General features: G+C 35.9%; 1 protein-coding gene across 1 annotated transcript; it reads left to right on the top strand.

Moving 5' to 3' along the window:
- The first annotated feature begins 508 nt into the window (after positions 1-508).
- Dhx15 (DEAH-box helicase 15) lies at positions 509-25,556 on the top strand. Its single transcript, XM_089241604.1, has 13 exons — positions 509-659; positions 4,112-4,349; positions 7,303-7,473; positions 7,637-7,827; positions 7,950-8,151; positions 10,838-11,014; positions 13,262-13,516; positions 13,821-14,079; positions 15,298-15,489; positions 20,193-20,315; positions 20,489-20,679; positions 21,198-21,367; positions 25,173-25,556. The coding sequence occupies exons 1-13, from the start codon at positions 595-597 to the stop codon at positions 25,291-25,293; spliced, it is 2,355 nt and encodes a 784-aa protein (XP_089097730.1). The 5' UTR covers positions 509-594; the 3' UTR covers positions 25,294-25,556.
- Positions 25,557-26,023: the final 467 nt, after the last annotated feature.

The following is a 26,023-nucleotide window of genomic DNA, read 5'->3' as shown; positions in this document are numbered from 1 at the left end:
TGCCGATATTCTCTTCACTCTTGTGTGTTTTCTTTTCCTTCCCTTCAAACAAGAGCATGCAGACGACAGAGTAGCTGATACTTATGGCTGGTAGCTGGCTATATAAGCCATATACTTTATATAGCCGCCCTGATCTGATGCGCCTCGCTAGGAAAACACAAACGCGTAGCGTGATTATGTAACACGATTCTGTCGACGCGAAATAGTCCAATTCGGTTCACGCTGCGCGACAAACCTATTCCTAGGAAAACCCAGCTTAAATAATCCCGCAAGTTTTGTGATGTCCCATATTATTTTCGATAAAATATGGTCTTGTTTAATTCATCATACACTTCTTGATGAAAAATGCATTCCGTCTTAAATTAAAATATTTACCGATAGAATTCATTAAATCACGAAAAAAAATCATTCAATAGAGTTTTAAAATAATTTTCAGTAAAAAAAAAAAAATTATTCCAGGTATTTATTTTTTTTTTGTAGATGAAAGGCCCTAACCTCGAGTAGAGGCATTAAAAACAAAAATACTCAATTGTGCTGCCTTGCGTTCAACTCTCATACCGATTATTTAGCTTAAACTAATTGTAGAGAAGAAATATGTCCTCGAAACAGAAAAGGAAAATAGACGTGGGAGATCTCCAAGCTATTAAAAGAAATAGCAGGTTAGACTTCCTTAGTTTATTTCATGGTTACTTATTATGTGGTCATTAGTTAGCCCTTTTTCCACAGGGCATCCATATTTAGTTGTTAATCCTGCTTTATTTTGCATTTATTTATTCCCATTTAATTTATCGTTCACTAAGGCTATTGAACTGTAGTCTGTAATTATTATTCTAAATATATTATCCGATAAATGCCAATGCTTTAGCCACATGCTCTTCATGACCCTTCCCGGCACAGGGTAAGAAAAAAAAAAAAAGCCGTTGAATCTTTGGTGTTCGATTTTTTAATTAACGGCTATATGGTATTTTTTTTAGCCATTCGGCTTTCTTAGCAGTATATTTATTTAGTTGAGGCAGGTTTAGGTGGAGGCGGATTTAACGGTGGGTACACCGGGCACCCGACTTCTAAAGGGCCCAGAAAAACCAAAACTTTACACTTTTTTTCTAATTTAAGGGGCCCAATATTTGCTTTTGTGCCCGGGGGCCTCTATTGACTTTAATCTGTCACTGGGTGTAAGGCTTGTTTCTGATATCTAAACTTTCTTGTTTATAGGATACTAGTTATAATATCTGGCGCTGCCCGGGTTTTCTTCAATGAGGTTTTTTTGATCACGTGATATCCCCCTCTTTGAGGGACATACAAACTGTCTAATCAATATGAGGACTTCCTGCGCTACTCATGAAATAAACAAGTCTAGATTTAAAGAAACGTAGAAATGAATGAATTAAAACACAATATGAAGACTATTTTTCATGCTTGAGAAGATATAAATGAAAGGTTGAAATCAATGTTATTGCACAAATATCCAACTCCCAAGTAGGTCCAGCTAATTACTTCATATTTAATTTTCTGAGCTTCGTATCTCTAATATAAAGACTATCTCTACTAAGCGAACTCAATGTTTTAAAAATCGAGTATTTAGTACAATTTTTAAAATTATTCATGTGGTGAAAAATCCCACAAATTTCCGCCTTTCTACAGTAAAATCAGCAATTTTAACACTGATTTCTAAGGGGATCATCTTTTGCCTTACCCTCAAAGTGATGCGGAACAGATGCAGTATGGTCCGCCACGACTTTGGTGACTTTTTTCTCTCGATAAGTCGCCAAGACCGTCATAATGCTTCTCTGGGTTGCCATATTTTTTACAACTTTTCTGGTTTCGTTGGGTGATACTAGATGGCGCTGGCCTCACCAAACAGGATTTTTCTTTTGTTCACCGTGTTTTTTCAAAAATTCTAAGCAGCCGTTATTCCATTTCCAGCGCGTCTCTCTCTCTCATTATTATTCCTCCCTTCTGTAGCTCTAGTTATTTGGATTATCTACTGCTCAGGTTGTATCCTACCATTTTATTATTTCGTTGTATTTATTAGTTATTCATCCATTGCCATGCCTTCTGTTTTATCGGTTTATTATTTAAAATGAACCTACAGAATTTTTCATGCCCGGATCCGTTTATTTAAAAAAAAGGGTCTGGGTTTTAGTTTTAATACATAGAATATTTATGCCCGGAATTCCTTATGCCCGATTTTTTTATTAAAAAAATGGGCCAGGTGTAATTTTTTTTACCTGATATTTTTTTTCTATTTTTATGCTTGGTGGTTTCTATTATGTTTTGCACGCTGTTTTTTTTTCGGCTTCCGTAGTGTCTGACAGCCTTGGTGACTCTTCGTCGGGCCATCAGACGTGTGGCGCCAAATAATCGCCAAGTGGCGGACCATACGACAGCTGTTCCCCACAGTAATCAAAGTAAAGGTTCGAAAAGTGATTGTTGATGCCCAAATATCATTATTGCCCGACTGTTTTTTGCCCATTCGAGGCATTTGTCCTGCTCTGACGAAATTTTAAAGTAGCCTGTCGTTCAAGTCGGGACCCATTTGGTATATATGCAAAATTTGGCAACGATCGATCTCAAATTGTAGATTTGTATAGAGAACATACACACACAGAGACATACAGAAAATAAATTTTATATATATGTAATCTACCCTTGATTAGGGGCAGTTTATACCAGATCTTTTATAACAAAAAAAATCTAGGCGTTGGCTATATTTTTGGAGCCAGACATATTTTTTTTTCCTAGCTAGGAATTACGCGTTGAGAGTTTTAGGTGCCAATATAAATTTTAGTTGCCATGGTTTTGACCTGGGAGTGTTGCGTAGAAATGACTGGAAACTCGTATCTCATGTGGCGGCGAATTGTGTTGTTTTCGTGTTTGTATCTTTAATGGATAAATTCCCCCCCCCCCCCTAGCAAAAGTTTGTAGTTTGTCATCAGCTCTGCCCCTCTTAATCCTAACTCATATTTTCATAAAGGGTGGTTGCTGACATAAGCATTATCCAAACTCTCTTCCCACTTGTCACCAAAAGTCAGCAAATCGGAACCCCCCCCCCCCCATAGATGATGACGTAATACTTGAACAGCCCCATAATGCTTGGGCGGCTATTTTTTCATTGATTGACCTAATTTGGTGCTATTTGCTTGGGTTATTGGCAGAAGGATAGGAACACCCGTTGTTTAAAAATTTTCCTAAAGAGAATCATGTTGATGGCATATCGCTGCTTTGACATAATCAAAAACTTCACAACGAAAAGGTGTACAGTGTATTGAGAATAAACAATGAAAATGATGTTGGTTGAGAAAATAGTGCAGCGGTCGTATGGTCACCACTTGGCAATTTTTGGCACCAAACATGTCTGATGGCCCGACAAAATGTCACCAAGGCTGTCAGACACTACGGACGCCGAAAGAAATCATCTGGGTGCAAAATATTCTCTATGACAATATTTTTTTCCAGGTCCCTACAGCAGGGTTTAAGCTACGGTCGCATTTTTTTGCAAAATGCGAAAGAAAATCGTAGAATGCGAAAAAAGTAGTAGCCACTTTCGCAAAAATGCATACAGGAGGTATGCAATGAGTAGACATCCAACCATCAATTATTACATTAGGGGTCATTCAAGTATTGCGTCAGCATCTGGGGTGGGGGGTTTGAAGGTTGCTTACGTCATCAACCACCCTTTTTGAAGATATGAAATATTCTAAGCTGCTGACTAAATTTTGCTGACAAGGGGTGGAGGTGGTCAGTGTTTTGCTGATAAGGGGGGGAGGGGTCAAAAGTGGTTAAAAATCTGCTGATGTAATACTTGAATGGCCCTTTAGCATTGTAGCATTTTGCTAAAGCTTTTCCCCCCATTTTTGCTTTTTTGCGAAAGGAATTTTTTATCCAGCTTAAACCTTGCCCTACAGTATTATTATAAACAGCTTTTGCTGTAGTTTCTTCAATGAAACAATTATCCAAAACTGTGTTGATTATTATGGATCGCTGCAGCCTCTTGAATGAGCTTCAGCCAAGCAATATTATGAATGTGTGTGTATGTGAATCTGTTTAAAGTATTAATACTGAATAAAATGAGAAAATGTTATTTAAAATAATTTGGTTCGATCTGTTTCAGCAAGAGAGAAGACTATCCCAAAGATGACGAAGAAAGGGATGAATATCTAAAAGACAAGAATAGGAAAAAATCTAGAGACAAAGAAAACGACAGCGAGAGAGACAGGAGAGATCCGTTAGAAAGCAACCGCAAGATGAAGGAAAACGACGAAGACAGACAGTTACCTAGAGAGGTCCCGCAGAAGATCTCTGCTTACGAAAATCCTTATTTAGAAACACCTCCATCTGTCACGCCCGTGGTAAGTTTGTGCTCCCCGTTCTCTTTTCCTATGAAGAGTCCTCTTTATCAAATTGCCTTTGTTATTAAAATTATGTTTGTGGGATATTGTTTATAGAAGTTGTTTTTAATTATTTTTCTAAATACAGCAGAATCCCATTATAACGAACTCTAAGAGACCAGAGAAATCACTCTCACTTTCACTTCTCTATAATGAAATTTCATTGTAAAGGAATTTCAGGTGTTCACATTCTTCCTATGTAAACTTATTTGGAGGATTAGAAAAATGTTCATTATATATATATATATATAAAATTAGATTTTTGCTATAACAGTATTCGACTGTACATGGAAAAGAAATGAAAAATGAAGAAGTATTGAGCAGAGGCGTATTTTCAGGGGGGGGGGCAAGCGGGCTTTACACCAGGGTAGTGAAATGTTAAAAATTATTAATTCCTTCCCCCCCCCCCCCAAATTAATTTCTAGCTACAGCTCTGCTAGGGAGTGTGTGCAATCATGTGATGCGAGTGACCAAACCAAAAGAGGGACCATGTTTGTGAGTGATCATAAGAGTGACTCAGGGAGTAAGCAAGTATGTTAACAACAAAAAGAGTGGCAATGAGGGGGCCTAGGTCAGTGCTTGACCAAAAGAGTCATAGGGAGTGTGCAAGCATGTATATGATCAAAACTGTGAAATAGAGTAGTTTTAGGCCTGGTGGGGGGGGGGGGGGGGAGAGATAAATTAGTGAGCCAGAGAGTGACCTAAAAAGCATGAAAATATCCCTTTAATCGGCATTGACAAGCCTAGATATTTTAAGTTCATTTCTCAGTGGAGTACTTTTCATTATATTTCTTAGTTTGCACCTGTTAAAAATCAAGGTGAAAGTCTATTTCATTAAAAACGATATAGCATTTTGAAGAGGGGTTTAAGGGGTTTCTGTACTGCTTAAAGGGTTATGGGAGTAACCAGGGAGTGAGGAGTCGGGTGAGATCAGGAGAGTGACCTTGAGGGTTCAGTGAGTGACTAAGGGATTGACCTAGAGAGTGTGCAGTCATGTGAATGACCAAAAGAGGGGCAGGTCAATAAGTGATCACAAGAGTGACCTTGAGCATGAGGGACTCAGTCAGTGTGTGAGACCGAAAGGGTGGCAGAGAGCAAGTGGTCAGATGAATGAATGAGTGAGAGATTGGCCTAAAAAGTGTGCAAGCATAGGAATAACCAGAGAGTGAAGAGTCTGGCCAGTGAGTGACTAATAAATAGACCTAAAAAGTGTACAAGCATGGGAGTGACTGGAGATCAAGGAATTATGTCATTAAGCAACCAAAACAGTGACCAAGTTATAAAATATGGGACTGTGGGCGGCTAAACTTTTCTCAGATTTATTAAATTGCATGCTCAGAGCAGAACAAAATGTTTGTATTTTATATCAACACATCTACCTACATGTGAGAGGATCACTATGCCCTGAAAAAGTCAAAAGAAACATTATTTTGGACCTTTTTATATGGGTAAAAATTTTTTCTGTACCAAGATTTTTCTGTGATTTGTTCAGCCCTGATTTAGAGACAGGAACATATTTACAGGGAGAGGGAGTGTAAATAAGTAGCAAATTGTGAAATCAATGAAGAAAATTGAACTAGAATGAGTAAAGGGCTACAAAACTGAATTTGCCTCTGGTATTGAGTAATAGAATTAAAAATTGTATTTGTGGAAAGCAGTTTTTGAGCATGAACCATCGATTGATGAGTATTAGAGATGTGAGGTGAGAATATTCTCGGAGAACGAGAATATTCTCCTGGATGTAAAAATTAGAGAATAATCAAGAATATTCATTTTTCTTTTAAATAATTTAAATTTTTTTACTAATTTTGTTTATATTGTGAAATATAAATCAGTTTTCCATTACCTGAAACATTTACAACAAAACAAATTTTTTGTATAATCACTCCCCAATGACAACTTTTAGTTCAAGAATATTCTCTAGGTCATGATGAGATGTTTTAAAAGTTTGGTTACAAAGATTTTAGAAACCATTAAATTAAAAAATTATTTTAAAATTAGATAAATTTTCAAACAACAAATCAAAGTTGATTGATAAAGGAAGCAATTATACAATCACCTTCATTCTAAGAAGATACAGAACTGTTGTTTTTTCAATGCACATACACTGAAATTCTGTATCACTCACATTTCTTTAAAAGTTGTGCAATTCAGCCCTGTTTGTTTAATTTTCTTGCTTTCAAACTTTAATATTGTGGTCTACAAACTTCAATATACCCATCTTCTTGAAGGGAAGAGATACAGGGACATTCTCCAGAGAACATTCTCAAGAATATTCTCTCAAAGGACTACTATTATGAATTATACTAGAGAATATTCTTATTAAAAATAATTAAGTTATTTATTGATATTATTTATTATAATACATGTTATTACATATATTCTTGATAATATTCTCTGAAAAGATTTCGGTAACTGAAGAATATTCTCATCAAGGAGAATATTCTCTGGAAGAACTATTATTAATAACTTCAGAATAATTCTTATTATTTTCTATAAGAATATTCCCCAGTAATTTATGAAAGTAGTCCTTCCACCCCAACGCAGAATGTGGGAAAATCTGCGACGTACGTCCCGGAGCAATTAGCGCTACTGCAGAACAATTTGGAAGAAAAAGTGCAAAAAACCACTATTACATGTATGGGGATTTTTACCGCAGAACATTTCCAGTCAGGATGGCTCGTCGCAGAACAGTGCCAAACATTCTGCTTTGGGGTCCTTCCAGAGAATATTCTCAAGGATATTATATGTAACTATATTATAAATAAGATAATATTCTCATCAAGAACTTATAAGAATATTGTGAAGTTATTTATGGTAGTCCTATTCTCCTCGATGAGAATATTCTCAAAAATATTCTTCGAAAGATTATTCTCGAGAATTTTACATCTCTAATGAGTATTTTTATTTTTAGGCTTCTATCAACCCGTTCAATGGCTTGCCTCATACTCAACGATATTTTGAGCTTTTCAAGAAGAGAATCACCTTGCCAGTATGGGAATACAAAACCAAATTCTTTGACATGCTGAACAAGCACCAAATGATGGTGTTGGTCGGTGAAACCGGTTCTGGAAAAACGACCCAAGTATGCTATTTTGTTCTTTAAAATTCAGTGTGTGACTCCTCCAGGAAAACACATTATTTTTTAATAATTATTGCCCGGCATGATGTGATTTTGTTTGCTTTTTTCACTGTTCCAAAAGTTTTTTAGCTTTTAATACCAACAGTGATAAATTTGTTTGTTGCAGATTCCTCAGTGGTGTGTAGAATGGTTGCGAGAAAAGAAAATAAGAAGAGGGGTAGCGTGTACCCAACCTCGTAGAGTAGCTGCAATGAGTGTTGCTGCTCGCGTTGCTGAAGAGATGGACGTGATGCTTGGTCAAGAAGTTGGCTACAGCATTCGTTTTGAAGACTGTTCTTCAATGAAAACCATACTTAAGTAAGTCTTTGGATTGCATCAGAATCACATGGTTGATTTCTTCTCTTTTTCTCTTACATTTCATGAAAATGATTTTTCATAATGGGGTTATTCAAATGTATTCTGATGTTTTCCCATGATAGGTACATGACAGATGGTATGTTGCTGCGAGAAGCCATGAGTGATCCTCTTCTGGAAGCCTATGGTGTTGTTCTCCTTGACGAGGCCCATGAGCGAACTCTGGCTACTGACATTCTGATGGGTGTCCTGAAACAAGTTGTGTCGAAGCGTGCAGACATGAAGATCGTTATCATGAGTGCAACTTTGGATGCTGGAAAATTCCAGGTGAGTGTCACAGCATGCTTATATTGATAAACTGATTATTTGTATTTTTATTTGTTATTACTTATAGTTCCATATTATGATGTACTAAGTGAGCATGGCATAAAATAACGAGGCATTCGGTTCTGTAGCTAGTAATTTATTAAGCAAAATACCACAAAGTTTGGTGGTGTACACGATGAAACATATAAAGATAAACATTTTGTCAGGTTCTGCTATTCATGCAAAACATAGATAAATATTTAGGAGGAAAATTTTACAATTACAAACCTCTGAGGAATCAAACCACCAACCCCCTTGCAATTCTGGGTGATTGCTCTAATCCAATAGTTCTCAACCTTTTTTATCCCCGTGGCCACCCTTTGAACTATATTTTCTGCTCGGGTCCCATTCACCCTCATCCAAGAGCAAGACCCTTTCTACTTATTGAACTGAATTCACTCAAAGCTAAATTTATAATAAACAAAAATTTTATAAATAACATTGATCTCTGGAACCCCCTGGACCAGGTAAAAAATCCAGAAGGTGGGAGAAGTCCCCCCCCCCCCCACACACACACACACTCACAACTGCAGAATTAAAGTAAAATCCCCTCTTTTGGGAAAACCGGCAAGACAAAAATAAAAATTAGTCCCGAAAAAGAGGTGTGAGTGTTAAGCATGAGTTCAAAATGCGTACTCAAAATAGAATCTAGAAATTATTATTTGGCCGTAAAAGAGGGGGCAACCATTAAGAAAGGTTTTACTGTATATGGGAAAGTAGCCTGTGTAATATACAAGATGGTCCAACAAACCTACATAATAACCCCTCAGTCATCACCGTGGGTTTGCGCCTACCCTGTGCTAAAGTTCAGTGAACTTCCTTTTTGAGGGAGTTCTGTGAATGGTCGTTCACCATCAATATGTTCTGAGGCCTCCTACTTATCTGGAAGTATGTATACTCAGCTTACATATTTGTACACTTACACTTGTTGTGAAAATCATAGTACCAAATCTCATCATGTAGGCTCCCTGTGAATATAAGGTCCCGGGCCATTTCAACATGGTTTAAGATGTCCCTGGCTCCATGAACAGCTTTGCTAGATTATGAAAGTAGTCACATTTTTCCATATTTCATTCAAAAACTTCGCAGCTTTCTGTGATATGCTTCATCACTTGTCGTGGCTCCTCTTTTTATCTGATTTTCACCCATAGCTCCCTTAAAATATCCCAGGACCAATGCCCCCAGGTTAAGAACCTGGGGATGACGTCATTAGAGTCACCACTGCCCTGAACCACTACAGAAGCGCTGATTTATGCTTCAAAAATATATGTATGTTTCACATTTTCCTTGGCATCCTATTAACCGAGGATCTTGTTATCTGATCATCAATCTGCAATTCCTGGTTAATTTAGCTTCTACTGTATATAGCGATGTTTCTCAACCTTTGAAATCCTGTGGCCTGGTAAATCTCTCTTGTGCATGTGAAAGGCCCGGTCATACACACAACTAACGAGAAATTAATGGAAAAATGACACTGAATCACTCACGACCCCGTGAGACTGGTATCAGTGCCCGGCCAGTGTTTGAAATCATTGGTGGTCTGCTGTTCCGAGACCACCGATTAAACAATCGGACCATCGAGAAAAAAATTGTGGTGGTCTATTTCATCTAGCAGACCAGTCATGTCTGTCTGTCTTGTCAGAGTGGCGTAGTGGTAAGATGCTCGTCTATCACCAAGAAGGTTGTTGCCACGGTCCCGGGTAGGAACCCAAGAGAGGATATAGATAAGATTTTTCCCTAACAAGCTATAGAGGCGACCACCGATAGATAGCACCTTCATTTCCAACCCCTCTCGTTAATGGCAGTAAATTGCAATATACCAATATGTCCAGAGTTAATGTTTGGTGAAGTAGTCATGTCTGATATGATGTGCCAACGGCTATACCATGCTGAAAACACTAGTTCCCATCCGATCACCAAAGTTAAGCAGCATTGGGTGCTGTTAGTACTTGGGAGCCTGAGTGGTACAGTGGTAAGATGCTCGTCTTCCACTATGAAGGTTACCATCAAGGTTCATGGGTTCAAATCCGGGCATTGAACATAAGAGGCAAGTTCTTTACTTACAGAATTTGGGGCAATTGCTGATGGATGGAGCCTTCATTTCCCATCCAGCTCCACTGGTTGGAAATTGTTGTATGGCAATACATGAGTGGAGTGGGTGTGCTGTAAAGTAATAGTACTTGGAAGGGTGACCACCTGGGAACACCACGTGCTGTTGGCATCACTCTGCACCCGAGTGACACCATGGTAAGATGCTCGTCTTCCACTATGAAGGTTACCATCAAGTCCATGGGATAAAATGGGGGCATAGAACATTAAAAACTAGTTCTTTGCCTACTGAGTCTGGGGTGACCACCGATGGAGCCTTCATTTCTCACCCAACTCCTCTGGTAGGAAATTGTTGTATGGCCTTTTATGACCAGAGTTGGTATGTGGTATAATAGTCATGATGTTGGCAGACCAGTAGATTCTCGTATTCACTGGTTCCACGGACTTGTGACTTTTATTTTTCTGTGCAAAGCTACCAGCGGTTGAGAAACACTGGTGTATGGCATGAACAAGTATTCCTGAAAATAGTAATAGCATGAGAATACTTTATTTAATGTTATTAGATAATTTCTTTAATATGATGTTTCTAAATTTTTAGCATTATTTTGATGATTGCCCGCTGATGACCGTTCCTGGCAGAACGCATCCAGTCGAAATATTTTACACACCTGAGCCGGAGAGAGATTATCTTGAGGCTGCTATCAGAACAGTTATACAAATTCATATGTGTGAAGAAACTGAAGGAGACATATTGCTGTTCCTCACTGGACAAGAAGTATGTAATGCACATTGAGTCTTGAGTTTTAAATTTGAAAAATTGTTAGTACCAAAATTTCAGTTGTATACGATTAAACTTCTGTGACTCAAATTTTTAACATTTAGGAATAATTTTTTATCTTGCTCACTATGAATCAGTTCTGTTACGTAATTTTTAGCGACATATAGGAATATTAATTCCTGGTAACATTGAGATGTCAACTGTGAATTCATTCAGTGGTAATTCAAAATTGTTTATATTAAGAGTGGGGAAATTCTGACAAGTTATTGTTTTTAGTTGAGATTTAGTGTCCGGGACAAAACGCAGTTTCGTGAATTTGGTTATTTGTATGGTAGATGATTTTGTGTTTTTCCCCGTTCTGTAAATGTGAACATTTATTACGAACTTTTGAAAAATTATATGCGATTGGTGGGTTGTTGCAGGGGTAGCCAACCCAGAGCATGCGTGCCATAAGTAACATGTCATGATATCAGGAGTGATACCCTAACACTTTTCAAAAGCTAGAGAAACTATATTCCATTTTCCAATAAAGAAAAGCAGTTCCCTCTAACTTTTAAATAATCCTCTTGCGAATGATAGTCTTTCAAGCTGCCAAACCTATATCTAGTATGGTGGGCACTCTTAAAATAATAACAGACAGAGAGGACTTTGGTGTGTGTGTTCAAAGAGCATTTCTGTTCGGTTTTTCACCTTTGGGCATAGTTGCTGGATGTCCCATGTGTATAAGATTCAGGATTGTTGGTGTGGGGTGGGGGACATGCATTGTATATTCATGAATTCTTGAAGGTGGAGGTTAGGCCTTCTTACAGTTTATGGGGGCCCAAACCATCCGTAGTCCTCAGGTTCCGGTGTCTATACCCAACATGGTGTAGGTAAGATGAACTTCTATGATATACGTACATACATATAATCTGCATTGTGATATAATCAAATTTATGACTCAAACATAAAAACAATTTAGAGCTCAAAAGAGTGAAACTGAACATTTTAATAAAAATAAAAGGACGGCCGAACAATATTTTACAAGAATGGAGAATTGTGTCCTTTAAAGCGGGACATGGTCTGTTTGTTAAAATTGATATAATGGCGCACACATCAAAAATAATCTGGATTGTTGCATATATGGCTTGGGAAAAGGTTGGTCACCCCTGGGTTAAGGAATCTAATGATCCATTACGTGAGAGCACATGCCCATGAGACAGATTTTTATTATATTAATTTTTTCCTGCATATAATCTAGAAATTTATACATAAAAAGTCTGAATGTCTTAATATGAAGCTAGTAGCTAGATTGGTACATATTATTTGCGAATGAGGTCATTCAAGTATAACATCATAATCGTGGGGTTCAGATTTGCTGACTTTTGATGATTGGGGGGGGGGGGAGTTTGAAGATTGCTTACGTCATCAACCACCTTTTTTTGAAGATATGAAATATTCTAAGCTGCTTACAAAATTTAGCTGACAAGGGAGGGGGTCAGTGTTTTGCTGATGTTTGCTAATAAGGTAGGGGGCTAAAAATCTCTAAAAAAATCTGCTGACGTAATACTTAAATGGCCTCAAATGTAAAATTTTTTAAATGTTGGAATAAAAATATTTTTCAAAAATTGTAAAAAATGGGTGGCGGTTGTTTTAATACCACAGCCACAGTTTTCAATGTGAATACGTCTTTAAAACCTCTTTACACTAAATTGTTAGGTTTATTAAGTGAAACTGGATTACTGTCATTTTAACTGAAATATTGACTAGGTTATTTGAATTCAAAATTGGAGAAAAATTATAAGAACAACACAATGTCGTTTTCCTCATTTATGCTGCCCTTTCCCAACTTTCCCTCTGTATTTCAAGTTTGAATATCTCAGTGAATATTAAAAAGCTTCTTATATTCACTAAGAAGCTTGAATTTTATTTTGTTAGCCTCAGGAGAGACAGGGCAACAACTTCCTGATTGGAAGTTATAGGACAGGGACTGTATAAATATTTAGATTTTGTAACACTATTTTCACTCTCAAAACTGGTACAGGGTAATTTTTAAGTGCCTTTCGAGCATTTTTTAAATTGTAAGCATACCTCTATGACGGGCGGTTAATGAGATAAAGGCCACATTAGCACTTACAGGACACCCTGCGTAAAGGAAATACGTGATTTTGTTTTCCTTAACCATTTTGCAACATAAATTTACAGCAACTTGCATTTCCTAAAATATTTCTGCCACCTTAAAAATGATTTTATTTCAAAATCAAGGAAATCGAAGAAGCTTGCAAACGGATCAAAAGAGAAGTGGACAACTTGGGCCCAGAGATCGGTGAACTGAAATGCATTCCTCTTTATTCCACGCTGCCTCCGAACCTGCAGCAAAAGATTTTCGAACCTCCGCCACCTAACAAGCCCAATGGTGGGATTGGGCGGAAAGTCGTCGTTTCGACCAACATTGCAGAGACATCATTGACCATTGATGGGGTGGTTTTCGTGATTGATCCTGGATTTGCAAAGCAAAAGGTTAGTTTTTATTATTATTTATTTATTTTATTTTTTTTAGATTTGTAATTAAGCCTGTTTATCGGTTATATTATATTATAATTAAGCCTTTTTATATTAATCTTTCTGTCCAAATGGGAATTTTTTATGCATTCAAATAATAAAGACATTGCTCCCAATAGATGGTAGAGATATTCAGTAGAACAAATCGTTATTTTCAGTCTTATTGCTCTAATTTGCAATTTTCTAAGCTGGACCAGTGAATGAGACTTTTTTTATGGTATAGATATTACAAATTATATTTATTAACAATATAAAATTTCAGGTATACAACCCCAGAATCAGAGTGGAATCTCTGCTGGTATCGCCCATAAGTAAAGCTAGTGCTCAGCAGAGGGCTGGCCGTGCTGGCAGGACGAGGCCTGGTAAATGCTTCAGATTGTATACAGAAAAAGCATACAAGACCGAGATGCAGGACCAGACATACCCAGAAATCTTGCGTTCCAACTTGGGCACAGTAGTGCTTCAGCTGAAGAAACTTGGTATTGATGATCTTGTACATTTTGACTTCATGGATCCGCCAGGTTAGATATCTTTTTTTTAAATAAAAATTGTTTGTCTTATCTAATGTACTATGAAATATAATCTAACACATCTAATGTACCTGAAAGAATAATAAAACAAGGAAGAGAAAATACTCTATCTTTTTTCTATTCTGAACGTATATTCCTATACTACTATACGGAAAATAAGAGGAGTAAAAACATTCTTTTTTTTAATTTGAACATAATCTGACTTCTCCTCCCCCACTGGCTGTGGACACAGGTTGGGGGATGAGGGAAATGTTTGTAAAAACGATTTCAACGCAGTAGCTGGGCTCATGGTTGCGTGAGAGAGTTTTAAGGAGCCGAAATAAAAGCACATCAAGTGCTTTATTTCTAAATTAGACTAGATGTCTTGTAATATTGCTGTCCCAGAGCTGCTCTCAGCGTCTGGGGCTGATACTCGAGATACCAATTAATACCACTCATTTATTCAATCCTTGTCCTCAGGTCGGAGTAAATTATTATTTATTTACAGCTATAACAAATAATGTATATATGAGGATGTATTTAAATTACATACTTATAAATCAGTACATATGTTTTGTGCTACTACTCCTTGAGCGAGAGAGGAATGGAGAAAGCAATAGGTCAAGACTTACCCCAGACTTTTGTCTTCTTCCGCTCCTTCCACTTGGTTGTGGTTGTCCGGGGGTTTTTTTTTTGGAGGAAAGTGGAAGGAGCGGAAGAAGACGAAAGTCTGGGGTAAGTCTTGACCTATTGCTTTCTCCATTCCTCTCTCGCTCAAGGAGTAGTAGCATAAAACATATGTACTGATTTATAAGTATGTAATTTAAATACATCCTCATATATACATTATTTGTTATACTGTAAATAAATAATAATTTACTCCGACCTGAGGACAAGGGTTGAATAATTGAGTGGTATTAATTGGTATCTCGAGTATCAGCCCCAGACGCTGAGAGCAGCTCTGGGACATTGCCGCAGTAAGAGTTAATGTAACTGAGATATCTTTATACCATTCACTAGCATTGAGTAATAAAGAAAATAAACCATGTCCCAATAATAGCCTTTTGTCCCAAAGAACTCAATCCATGAACAGTGTTTTTATATACTTCGTTGCAAAATTTTCTTAAGTATTTTGATTCAGTTTTCTTACTGTGGATCAATTTTGAATTTGCAAAAGTTCACCGTATCAAAAAAAATCATCCTGTAAATTGTTGACATTGTTTCTTTCAGCTCCAGAAACGCTGATGCGAGCCTTAGAACTACTGAATTACCTACAGAGTTTAAATGATGAAGGTGACATAACAGACATGGGTGCAGTCATGGCAGAATTTCCATTAGATCCACAGTTGGCAAAAATGCTGATTTCCTCATGTGACTTCAACTGCTCCAATGAGATACTCTCAATAACGGCCATGTTATCAGGTATATTTAGAGTATTATTTGAGTGCAAACTTAGTTTTAGTCGAAGCTTAAAGTATCAAATTTGGGATCTTGATTTTCAGTTATCAAAATAAGTTCAAGTATTGGGATAAAAGAGGAGTTTAAATCTTACTGAGAATTATCTATAATTATTAAGAAGAGGGGGCACTGACATGAGCTATATTTTCTTAAGAATGTGTGTCCATTTGCTGAATGGGGCATTAATTCAACTGACTTTTCCTCCCATTTGGCTTGAAATTTTGTGTCGGATTGCTTTTGCTTGTGTGAAAAATTGCTTTTATTACGTAATAGCAGACCTACCAACTTTCCAGATTTAGCCAGTTTGCAATGTTTACAGGGCTTCCATATTATGAAATCATATTTCTGGGTTTCAATTACTGTCATAAATATGAAAAAATAAAGAGAAAAGTATTGAGGCTGCTGTTTTCCGTTGCCACTGTTTCTTTTCTTTAGAGAGTGACCCCCCCCCCTCCCCCCATGGCAGCCTGTTCATGTTTAAAGTGTTTTTTTATTACTTGTGTTTGATTGTAAGACGCTGGTAGATTTCAATAGGTTACTATGCCAGCCATATTTTATGGCGGAAATTACACAAAATCGGTATGCTGAAAAATATGGGACATCACTAGTTGTGGGAAAAGTTTTTTATTGCAGAGAAGGGAAATTGAATCCTTCTATAAATCTGTTAATTAGAATTATTTCATGAAAATAAAAACAATGTCTAGTAAGTATCATTTAAACTAGCGTTGTTGAAAAAAATGGGCATTCCTTTAGAATAGTCGGATAGCAAAGAATGTGGGAATGCGGAAAATATGGGTAATCGGGTGGCCTTATATAGTGCTTGTTACGCTGGTTCTCATTATGGCCAAAAAATAATTTGACATGCAAAAGTATATTTTCTGTATTTTAAAGTGGGTTGCAGGATTTTCATAAAGAAGTTATAGGGTTTTTACCTTTTGAAGGTTAGCAGGTGTGTAATAGTAATTTGAGCACAATCTGGAAACTGTCATTTTGCTGTATTGGGCCTACTTGAATTAATGCATGACCTGACAGTAGAGTGTTTAGTGCACCATAAACTCATATTCTATCAGGTTTGAAAAAATCAAGAAGTGATGTGGGATAATACATTGGAACCTTGATAACTCGACACCCCCCAGGGAATGTTTTGGTTTGTAATCTTTCATGAAAAGTTTCCATACTGAGAACAATCCTGCATTGGATGAAAAGAGTGTATCTTGATTTTCGAAAGAGCTGTTATCTGCAAATGTGTAGTTTAATTGCCCGAAAATTAGGAAAACTTCACTATTCTCACTTGATTAATTTTGTTATACTTTCACAACCATCTCGCTCAAAAATTTCAGAAATTGTCCCCATCTATTTGTGGCTTTTGTAGTCCATAGGTTGAGTTTTCAGATTTCAAACTGCAGGAATTGTATTGGAATTAAAGCTATCCGAAAATTAGTTGCGTGATTACAAGTGCCAATCTTAGTCTGCTTGAACTGGATTTAGTCATCATATGTCAAGTTAGAGAGGTCTTTCCTCTAATGAATTTAGTGTTGTGCCAATCATGGGAATAATGTGTTGAGTTACCAGGGTAGTCGAGTTATCAAGATTCTATTGTAGTTTACAATCCTTTTAAAGTTGTAGGCTCTTGTAATTTATTCCTTGTCTGCATAAAATGACCAAGGATTTGAAACACATGCTACGTGCAGTAAGTGAAGCCAAATAATCAAGAAATTTTATCAATGGTCATATTGGAAATGGAATGACTTAATACTAAAATGACGGTAGCTTTGACCACTATAGGAAAAAATTAACAAATTATTTTTGTGTTCCGAAACTTCTTAAAAAAGTATCTATGCAGTCTCTTTGACTTATTTTTGCAATAAACTCTTGTTCGTGTGCCAATTTTTTTGGAATTTCAGACAAAAGGGCTTATTGTGATGAAGACCAATCCCTTATTTTTTAGTTACTTTAAAAAGAGGTTTGACAATGGTTTTTTCACTTCTTGTAACTCATGGCTTCATTTGGCAATCCATTGACAAGAAGTATAATACCATTGTTTTGAAGTATAATACTGCTGAGAAATGTGTGGAGGGAAAAAAACACTGTAAATAATATAGTTATGAAAGATTATGTAATTATAAAAGATGTATATCCGCCAAGTTCTAAGCAATGTAAAATACATACGTAAGACAGCTTTTTGATGTCAATCTCATTGTGCACTGAATGAATTCATTTTGTTGAAAACATCAACAGCATTCATTAGTAGAGCAATAAAATTTCATAATTTCTGTTAGAAATTTCCTTTGTCCGCGATTTCAATTTCATGTGTACACAGTACTTGGATTTTCCTCTGCTTGCCAACTGCAGAATTATTTTTTGTGCTCAGTCAAAAACATATGTTGTAAAAGAATAGTTTCCCACGTCACTCAACAGGGTTTCTAGGCTGGTATCTTTGGTAAGGACTCCAGGGCCTTTCTACATTGAATTGATAATGTGAAGAAACAAAAAAATGATAAGAATTGTCTTTCCCTCTGGGCTGGAGTCTCTGGCCCCTGTCAGGGGGTAAAATAGGAGAAAAATTAAGATTGTTTTTGTTGCAAGACATTGCGTTTCTACTGCAGTGCATTCTCTGGTACAAAGATCCATATAAATGCTAAATAAATTGAATACTATACAACGACAAGCTTTTTCAAAAGTGTATCTTTAAATTGTAGAAAATGAGTAATGAAGAAAAGCAAACATGATAGAACATCTGTGTTCTCCCAATAATAGTGTTCGTGTAAGACTGTCCATTTCAACATGTTTTGTAATCATATTAGTTAAATTTCTCCATACTATTGCTCTAGGTAGTATTTCATTTTTACGCTAAACTAAGAAACCTAAAATATTCATACTTTAGGAATTTAATTTTCTGAGCAAGATGAGAAAGTCAGGAAATTTCAACAACATGAGATAAACCTTTTCGGGTGCAATCGCATGTCCATTTAGGGCAATTGATGACTTCCATTGTTCTAGTACTACTTTTTTTTGTCAAGTTATGTTAACTCCTTGGCAGTGACCATATATTTAAAAAAAATGCATTAAAAAATTAATTTATTTTTCTGCTTAATCAATTGATTTGGTTTTGCTCTGAGCTATATGCTTTCAAATTTGTCTTCGTTGTGTGTGTATAATAACTATATTTACTATTTTGACGTGTACGTAAAATGTTAAATTACAGTAATATTTTACTCAATTATACAGCAAAATAATCCAAATTTTGAAGCTAATTGTAATATGTTAATATTGTAATGTTAAATTTTTGATTGTGAAATTTGCATATTCAAAATCATATTGTCACAAATCTTTCACAATATATGTACAGAAACATAGTACTGCACACACGCCCACATCACACTCTTTACAGTAATATCAATATCATTTTCATCACTTTCCATAGATTCATAGCCTATAGAAATGTCTGTATCTGTGTGTGAGCAGGAATAACCTAAAAACTAATTAACGGAATAGAATATTCATCAATTTTTTCTTCCGCCCGAAGTCAGTTCGGGCATCACAAATACTGCACATTTGAGTTGCCTAAACTGGACTCTGGCGACACTGTCAAGGGGTTAGCCAATTGGATGTTAGTCATTCACAATGGTTGTCTAAGTGAAAACATGAGCAAAATATTTAATGACATATTACGTATGATGTTTCTCAGTTTAAAAACCAAAAAGTGCATAGGATGTGAGAAAAGGCACTCGTCTTCTCCAAATAAATAAAGGCTCATCATTTTGAAAATAGGAAAATTTAATCCTATTTGCTAATTTGAGCTAGGATTGAATTTTCCTGTTTCCTTTTTTTATTCTCAAGTGAAACAAAACTAGCATTTTATGCAGTTTAAAATGTTTCATTACATTAAGTAAAAATGTTATTTGAATGATGTTTTCTATGTTTGCACTTATCTAATGTGACAAATTAGTTTTTTTTTACAATAAAATTGGACTATTTGTATACCTCCCCCTCTTTTTGTGTTGTGAAAAGTTCAAATTTTAGCAATGATTCTGATGTGGCGACCATCAAAATCATTGTTATGTTTATATTTACTGCAAAACTTGATAGGCTATTCCTGTAAAATGTGTTTGATTATATATATTAGCATCAATGAGAGAGTATGGCTTGTAAATTTTTATTAGCAATAACTTTTTAATTTTTTTCTAAAACTTGTATTGAATTAATCCATTGAATCCTACTTGATTCCTACTGGATTTTAAGATAAAAGATTTTTAAAAAATTTTTCCTTAATTGTAGCACATTCAATCTGGTATGTTATTTGTCCGAGAACTTCATAGGCCCATAAACAGGGCCACTCAAAGAACTGATTATCTTCTAGTGAAATTAAATATGTTTAAGCCTAGTCACACCTCAGAGAAGATAGAAATCAAGAAGGAGGTATTAAAAGACTAAATGAATCGGACCTCTGTAACTGTAAACTTAAATGCCCTCTGCTACTGCTGTAAGGCCGTGTTTCACCATGTATGTGTATGGGATGCATGTGTATGAATGTGTGTGTGGGCAGCCTTCCTTGTCATGAAGTATAGGCTAGCCATGGTTGGTTTAAGTTTTTGTTTTGTGCTAAATTGTGTGGATGTGGGGTCGCTGGTACGTTTTTTTGCGTCCCCCCCACCAATACTCTTTAGTTCCACAGTGCTTTGTGAGACCAAATGAAGCCAAGAAAGCTGCTGACGATGCCAAGATGCGGTTTGCACACATCGATGGAGACCACCTGACTCTTTTGAATGTCTACCATGCTTTCAAGCAGAGTAAGTTAATTGGGTTTTTTTAAGCTTGACAGCTATTGTGAAATGCTGTCAAGCATTCTAAGTATTATTAATGTGAGAAAGACTGATAAAAAAAAAAAATTGTTTGAAATTTTCATATATCCATGTCTATTTGAAAAATTTTGAAATTATATATTCATTTTTGCAAATTACAGATCGTGAGGACCCACAATGGTGTTATGATAACTTCGTTAACTACAGGTCGCTAAAGAGCGCAGACAATGTCAGACAGCAGTTGTCTAGGATAATGGATCGGTTTAGTTTGAGAAGGACTTCAACTGAGTTCAGCAGCAAAGACTATTACATCAACATCAGAAAAGCACTTGTAGCTGGATTTTTCATGCAGGTAAAATGCATAAAAATATTCTTTAATATTTTTCTCACATCTGCCAAGTCTCCCAGATTTCCGAGAGGATTCTCCAGAAGAAGAATCTCCAGAATTTTGACCTCGATTTTAAAAAATCCTTTCTTTTTGGAGAAAAATCATTCTGAAAGAATTGACAAAAAACTTATCGTTTTTAATCCATGAATGATGTCACAAGTGTAATTATCACAGTTGCATCAAATCGCAAAAAAATTAATTTTCGGGGAGAAGAAAAAAATTTGCAGAACATCTAGCATCAATTTGTCCTTTTGACATTGGCAAGATGAGTTGTATCTGCTTTGACCATTTGTCCCGTTTTGAGCAGAATGGCTATTTTTCATTTCCATTATTTGACTTGAGAGTAGTAATGACAGGTAATTTAACCTAACTGGTTAGCAATGATTGATTTATTTTTTATTTTATTTTTTTCTGCTTTTGTATCAGTTTTGTATGATTTTTCTGTCAAAAATCTGGTTACTGAGATCTAGTATATTTTACAGGTAGCACATTTGGAACGGACGGGCCATTATTTAACCATTAAGGACAACCAGATTGTGCAGTTGCATCCGAGTACCTGCCTAGACCATAAGCCAGAATGGGTTGTTTACAACGAGTTTGTGCTAACGACAAAGAATTATATTCGCACTGTGACAGACATCAAGCCCGAATGGTAAATCCTTTTTTGAAAAATTTCAGCCTATATTTCAAATACTGTGTAACTTCCCATTTCCAAATCTCTCATATCCAGAACAGCCGAAATAATTTTACGTGTGCACATCCCGAAGTATATGCTAGCTGAGTAAGCCCTTGCATACAGTTGACGGATGTCTTTTCAGTGTATTATACAGTAGTTGTAGCAATTACTGGAACATTGCGATTGATTCGCATCACAAGAACCTGGGTTCGCTTATGGCATGTGGCAAATTGGTAGCCAGCTGAGATTGATTTATCAATTTTGAGCATGAATGCAGGCTAGTCGTCTTTTTTTTTAAACAGTCTGTTAAATTTCGTTTAAAACAGTCTGAGAGCAGGCAGACATGATTATGCATCAGAGCTTGACAAATTGAGAAAAAAATCTAGGGCCAATACCAATTTCTTTAATAGACCTTGCAAACATGGGATTTGTCAAGCCCTGACTTAACAGCATCTCTTAAATATGAAACATGTATAACTTCAACATCATAAATATGTTGGCCACAAATAATGGACACACACTTTCTAGCATGCAGCAATTTCTGAAGAATTTCCTTGAGAAAATCCTAACTTTTATGTCAGCCCAGTATTCAGAGAAACTCCCATTTTGTGTGTGCACTCGCCCCAGTGGAATGATTACAAGGTGCATGTGCAGTTTAGCAATAGTAGTGTGACATAGAAAGAATACTTGGATGTCATTTGAAATGTTTACAGAATAGTCCAACCGTAAATGAATTTCATTAGGGTATTGTGTTTACCCCATCGCCCTGTAACTTGTGCAAATAGCCAGAGATACATCTCTTCTCTGTGCGAACAAGTGAAAAATTTTCTTTATTTTCAATTCATATAATAAATCTTTCAGCAATTTAGATACTGGGATCATCTATTAGCTATGGGAAAAATTTAAAGGTTGGAATATTTGCTCATATTCACAACGAAATGGGTTTGGTCCTTTTTTTGTCACAGATAAGGGAAGCACTGCGATAGTATTGTTTCTGCTGTTTTTGTTTTTTAAAATCGAGTATTCGACCCTTTCAATCTGTGAACCAGACGTATGAGATGGACCACAAGCTGTTGTGCTTTGGTACTTTATTATTTTTTAAGGAATATCTTTTTCTGACTGCATTTGAAGAGTTCCTACAATCTAGAAAGTCGGGAAAATTTCAAAACACTGGAATATTTCTTCAAGAGATACTTTTTTGTTCAAAGCAGCCTTTTTACTTATTTCAACTATCATTAGCCATGAAACGGATCAGTGTGTGTGTGTTTTTTTTTTTTTTTTGGGATTTCGTGAAATCGATCTCATTTGCAAGCTATTCTGTTCATAAATGTTTGATTTCGCATTTGTTTTACGGAGTTCTTAGTATTTCATTAAGTTTTATTTACAAGTTGTTTTTCTTTGTCCATATGAACTAAAAAATGCCCATTTTAGAACATTTGACAAATTTTTTGCATGTTAAAATCACTACTCAATCCCGCAACTAGGAGGGGGCCATCTCTGAAATGCAAATGTGAGCCGATCTCCCCATTAAAGTGTCTTGCAACAGAGGGGAACAGGCCTACAAACAGTACAAGTATTCAGTCATTACACTTCACTTCTGAAATATAGATGGCAGCACTGAAAAATCAGATACAACACTAAGTACGCACTCAGACTTAGGTACGCACATTTAGTTCCTGCATAACCCACTAGGTAGTAAATTGCCATGGCGATAGACCCGAGTTGTGCTTGGTTTGAAAAAAAAAAATCTAGGAGGGGAGCAGGACTAGAGGATAGATGGTGCACTAAATCTACACTTCAACTATTCCTTCTATATTACACGGGGACGCCAAAATGTGTGCTTGCTTTATCTAACAAAATATCTCACTGCTGCCCCGCTCAATCTAGTTTTGCACATTTGATCGAGGAATCAAAAAATTCTTTCTAGTTCTGTTCATATCTCAATTTTTAACTCAAATTGCATTAGTTTCTAATTTAAAATATTAAAGTATTGTAAAGCTATAAAAAAAACTTAAAAAATTGAAATGAAAATAGAAAAACAGGACATATTAAGATGCAGAGAAACAAGGTTTAAGTGTTAAGTCTGCCACTTCAATCTATTCTTAGAGTCCAGATATTTAAGAATTGCTTCGAATCTGTAGCGTGTATTTCCCGGCATGCTAGATAATGCAGGAATAAAAATTTTTCATCTCAAAATTAAACTGGTTAAAATATATATGTTCATGAGTAGTATCATTCATACACACACACACACATGCATTGTTTTGGATAAAATAAATAATGTGATACTCACCCATTCCCAAGGGATCATCATGATCCGTCCAGGGAATTTGTTGGTGTTAGTAAACATCCATGCCCGAACCGGGATTCGAACCCAGACCTGCACAGTGAGAAGCTAGTTCCCTAACCACTCGACTGCCAGGCAGCATTAAGAGATAACATTTGCTGTTTTAATCAAATGTAAATCTTAATAAGCTCTCCATTTTTTTAAAATGAGTATTATTATTGTACTATCTATATAATACCTGGCGCTGCCCGAGTTTTCTTCAATGAGGCTTTTTGGATCACGTGATATCTCCCTCTTTCTTTGAGAGACATACAAACTGTGCCCAAGTTAACCAATATGGTGACTTCTTGCGTGATTCATGAAAGAAACAAATGTAGATTTAAGGAAACGTAGAAATGAAATTATTTTTTTTCCCCCTTTTTTCTTAAGGGGCGCTAGGTATTTTGATTTCAACCCCCCCTCCCTGAGCTTCAAGTTATCCATCTGCCTGTTTCTGCTTCAAAAAATGCTTAATTAAAGCTTTGAAATTTCTTTGATGTACTTTACGGGCCCATAATTAATTTTAAAACATTCTAAACTATATGAATTTATGCAGTTGAATATCAAAAGACAATACAGAGACATTAATTTTCATGCTTGAGAGGATAGAAATAAAAAGTTGAAATCAATGTTATTGCATGGATATGCAACTGAAAAGTAGGTACAGGCTAATTACTTCATATTTAATTTTCTGGGCTTCATATCTCTATGCGAACTGAATATTTCAAGAATTGAGAATTCAATTTTTAAAATTATTGATGTGGCGGAAAACCTCCATTAAATTTCCACTTTCCTATAGTAAAATCAGTAATTTTAACACTGATTTCTATCAGGATCACCCGTTGTCTGACCCTCAAAGCGATGCTGATGTCTATTCAAAAAGCCTCATTACTGGGAGTATTGAAAATGTGGCAAACCATTATAAAAGCCGTAACATATTATACATATACTGGCAGCATTGAAGAAGTGGCAAACCATTGTAAAGGCATATACACGTCTGAAGCGCATTGCTAACATTGCACGGTGACTAAAATAAACATTATGAAAGTGATTGTTTAGGCCCAGAAACCATTGTTGCCCAGCAGTTTTTTGCCCATTTCAGGCATTTGTCCTGCTCTGGCAAACTTTTAAAGTAGCCTATCGTTCAAGTCTGGTTCTCTTTGATATATATATGCAAAATTTGGTGGCGATCAATTTAAAATTTTATATTTGTATAGAGAACACACACAGATAGAAAATCAATTTTATATATATAAACATAGTAACTTTTGGTAGGGATAATATTTCAACAATTTGATGTTTTAGAAAATATTTGGTTATTTGATAATCAGGGAGTTATTTTTTTCAGTTTGACTTTCAACAACCCTGATTTGGCTCCCAGGCTGTGCTTCTCCTGCTCTAAATAGTGTTTTGCTTTCTAATTGTGTCAAATGATATGTATTCCTATATTTGCAGGCTTTTGAAAATAGCACCTAATTACTATGAACTTTCCAATTTCCCACAATGTGAAGCAAAGAGACAACTCGAGATCCTGCAGTCCAAAATGGAAACAAGGGAGTATCAAAAGGGATTCTGAACTATCGTTTTTTGTATTTATTTGACTACATCTACCAATTTCATATTTATCATGGCACTATGGAGCCTGCGATAGAAAATGACGTAAAAAAGGACTCTAAATTCATGTACAAATAACAATTTTTCACTCTGTAAGTGTAACGTGGTATAATACTCATCTCTTTTGAACATCATAGTTTTCATAGTTTTGTTTGTTTTTTTTTTCTTTTTACCATGTATGAATATTTTGTTGCACACAGAAGAATTGAATGCATTTTTATTGTATATTTTGTCTACCTGGCTTTTTTTTCCTTTTTTTGCTGTTGAATCAATTTTCATCATTTTTTTGAAAATAAAAGTTCCTCGGTATGGTAAGTACTTCGAAATTATATATGGAACGGGGGGGGGGGGTTGGAAACTTAAAATACAACAGGTATTACTTGTTTAAAATATTTTTATTTGACAAAACATCTATTACAAATTATTCACTTAGTTCATGCATTATTTTTTCTACATAATTGCCACCATTTTTCCCTTATATTTATTTGGTCTCTGTACTAGTTTCTATATCCCAGTATTGTAGAATTGTGCTGCTGGCTACTGGGACCATATCTGACTTCATTTTTATTGCATAATCGTCATGACTGTTTGTCCTCAAGATGCTTCTTCATTAGGGAAACGAATAAATGGCACCAGGTTTGTGCTGTATGGTCAAAATATACGACTTGGATCTGCTTGAGAACTGCGTTAGT

This window comes from Pholcus phalangioides, unplaced genomic scaffold (assembly GCF_987345545.1).
Source record: "Pholcus phalangioides strain wild (caught in Gottingen) unplaced genomic scaffold, Ppha-v1.0 ptg000014l_1, whole genome shotgun sequence".
Lineage (NCBI taxonomy): Eukaryota > Metazoa > Arthropoda > Arachnida > Araneae > Pholcidae > Pholcus > Pholcus phalangioides.
The sequence above is the reverse complement of the archived record's forward strand: the minus strand, read 5'-3'. Positions and strand labels throughout refer to the sequence as shown.

What these genes read in the sequence shown, in the direction of transcription:
- Dhx15 (XM_089241604.1), top strand. Translation starts at nt 595, where the DNA reads ATGTCCTCGAAACAGAAAAGGAAAATAGACGTGGGAGATCTCCAAGCT. An exon ending in AATAACGGCCATGTTATCAG is followed by an intron (nt 15,490 to 20,192) that starts GTATATTTAGAG and finishes AATACTCTTTAG; the next exon opens with TTCCACAGTGCTTTGTGAGA. An exon ending in TAGCTGGATTTTTCATGCAG is followed by an intron (nt 20,680 to 21,197) that starts GTAAAATGCATA and finishes TATATTTTACAG; the next exon opens with GTAGCACATTTGGAACGGAC.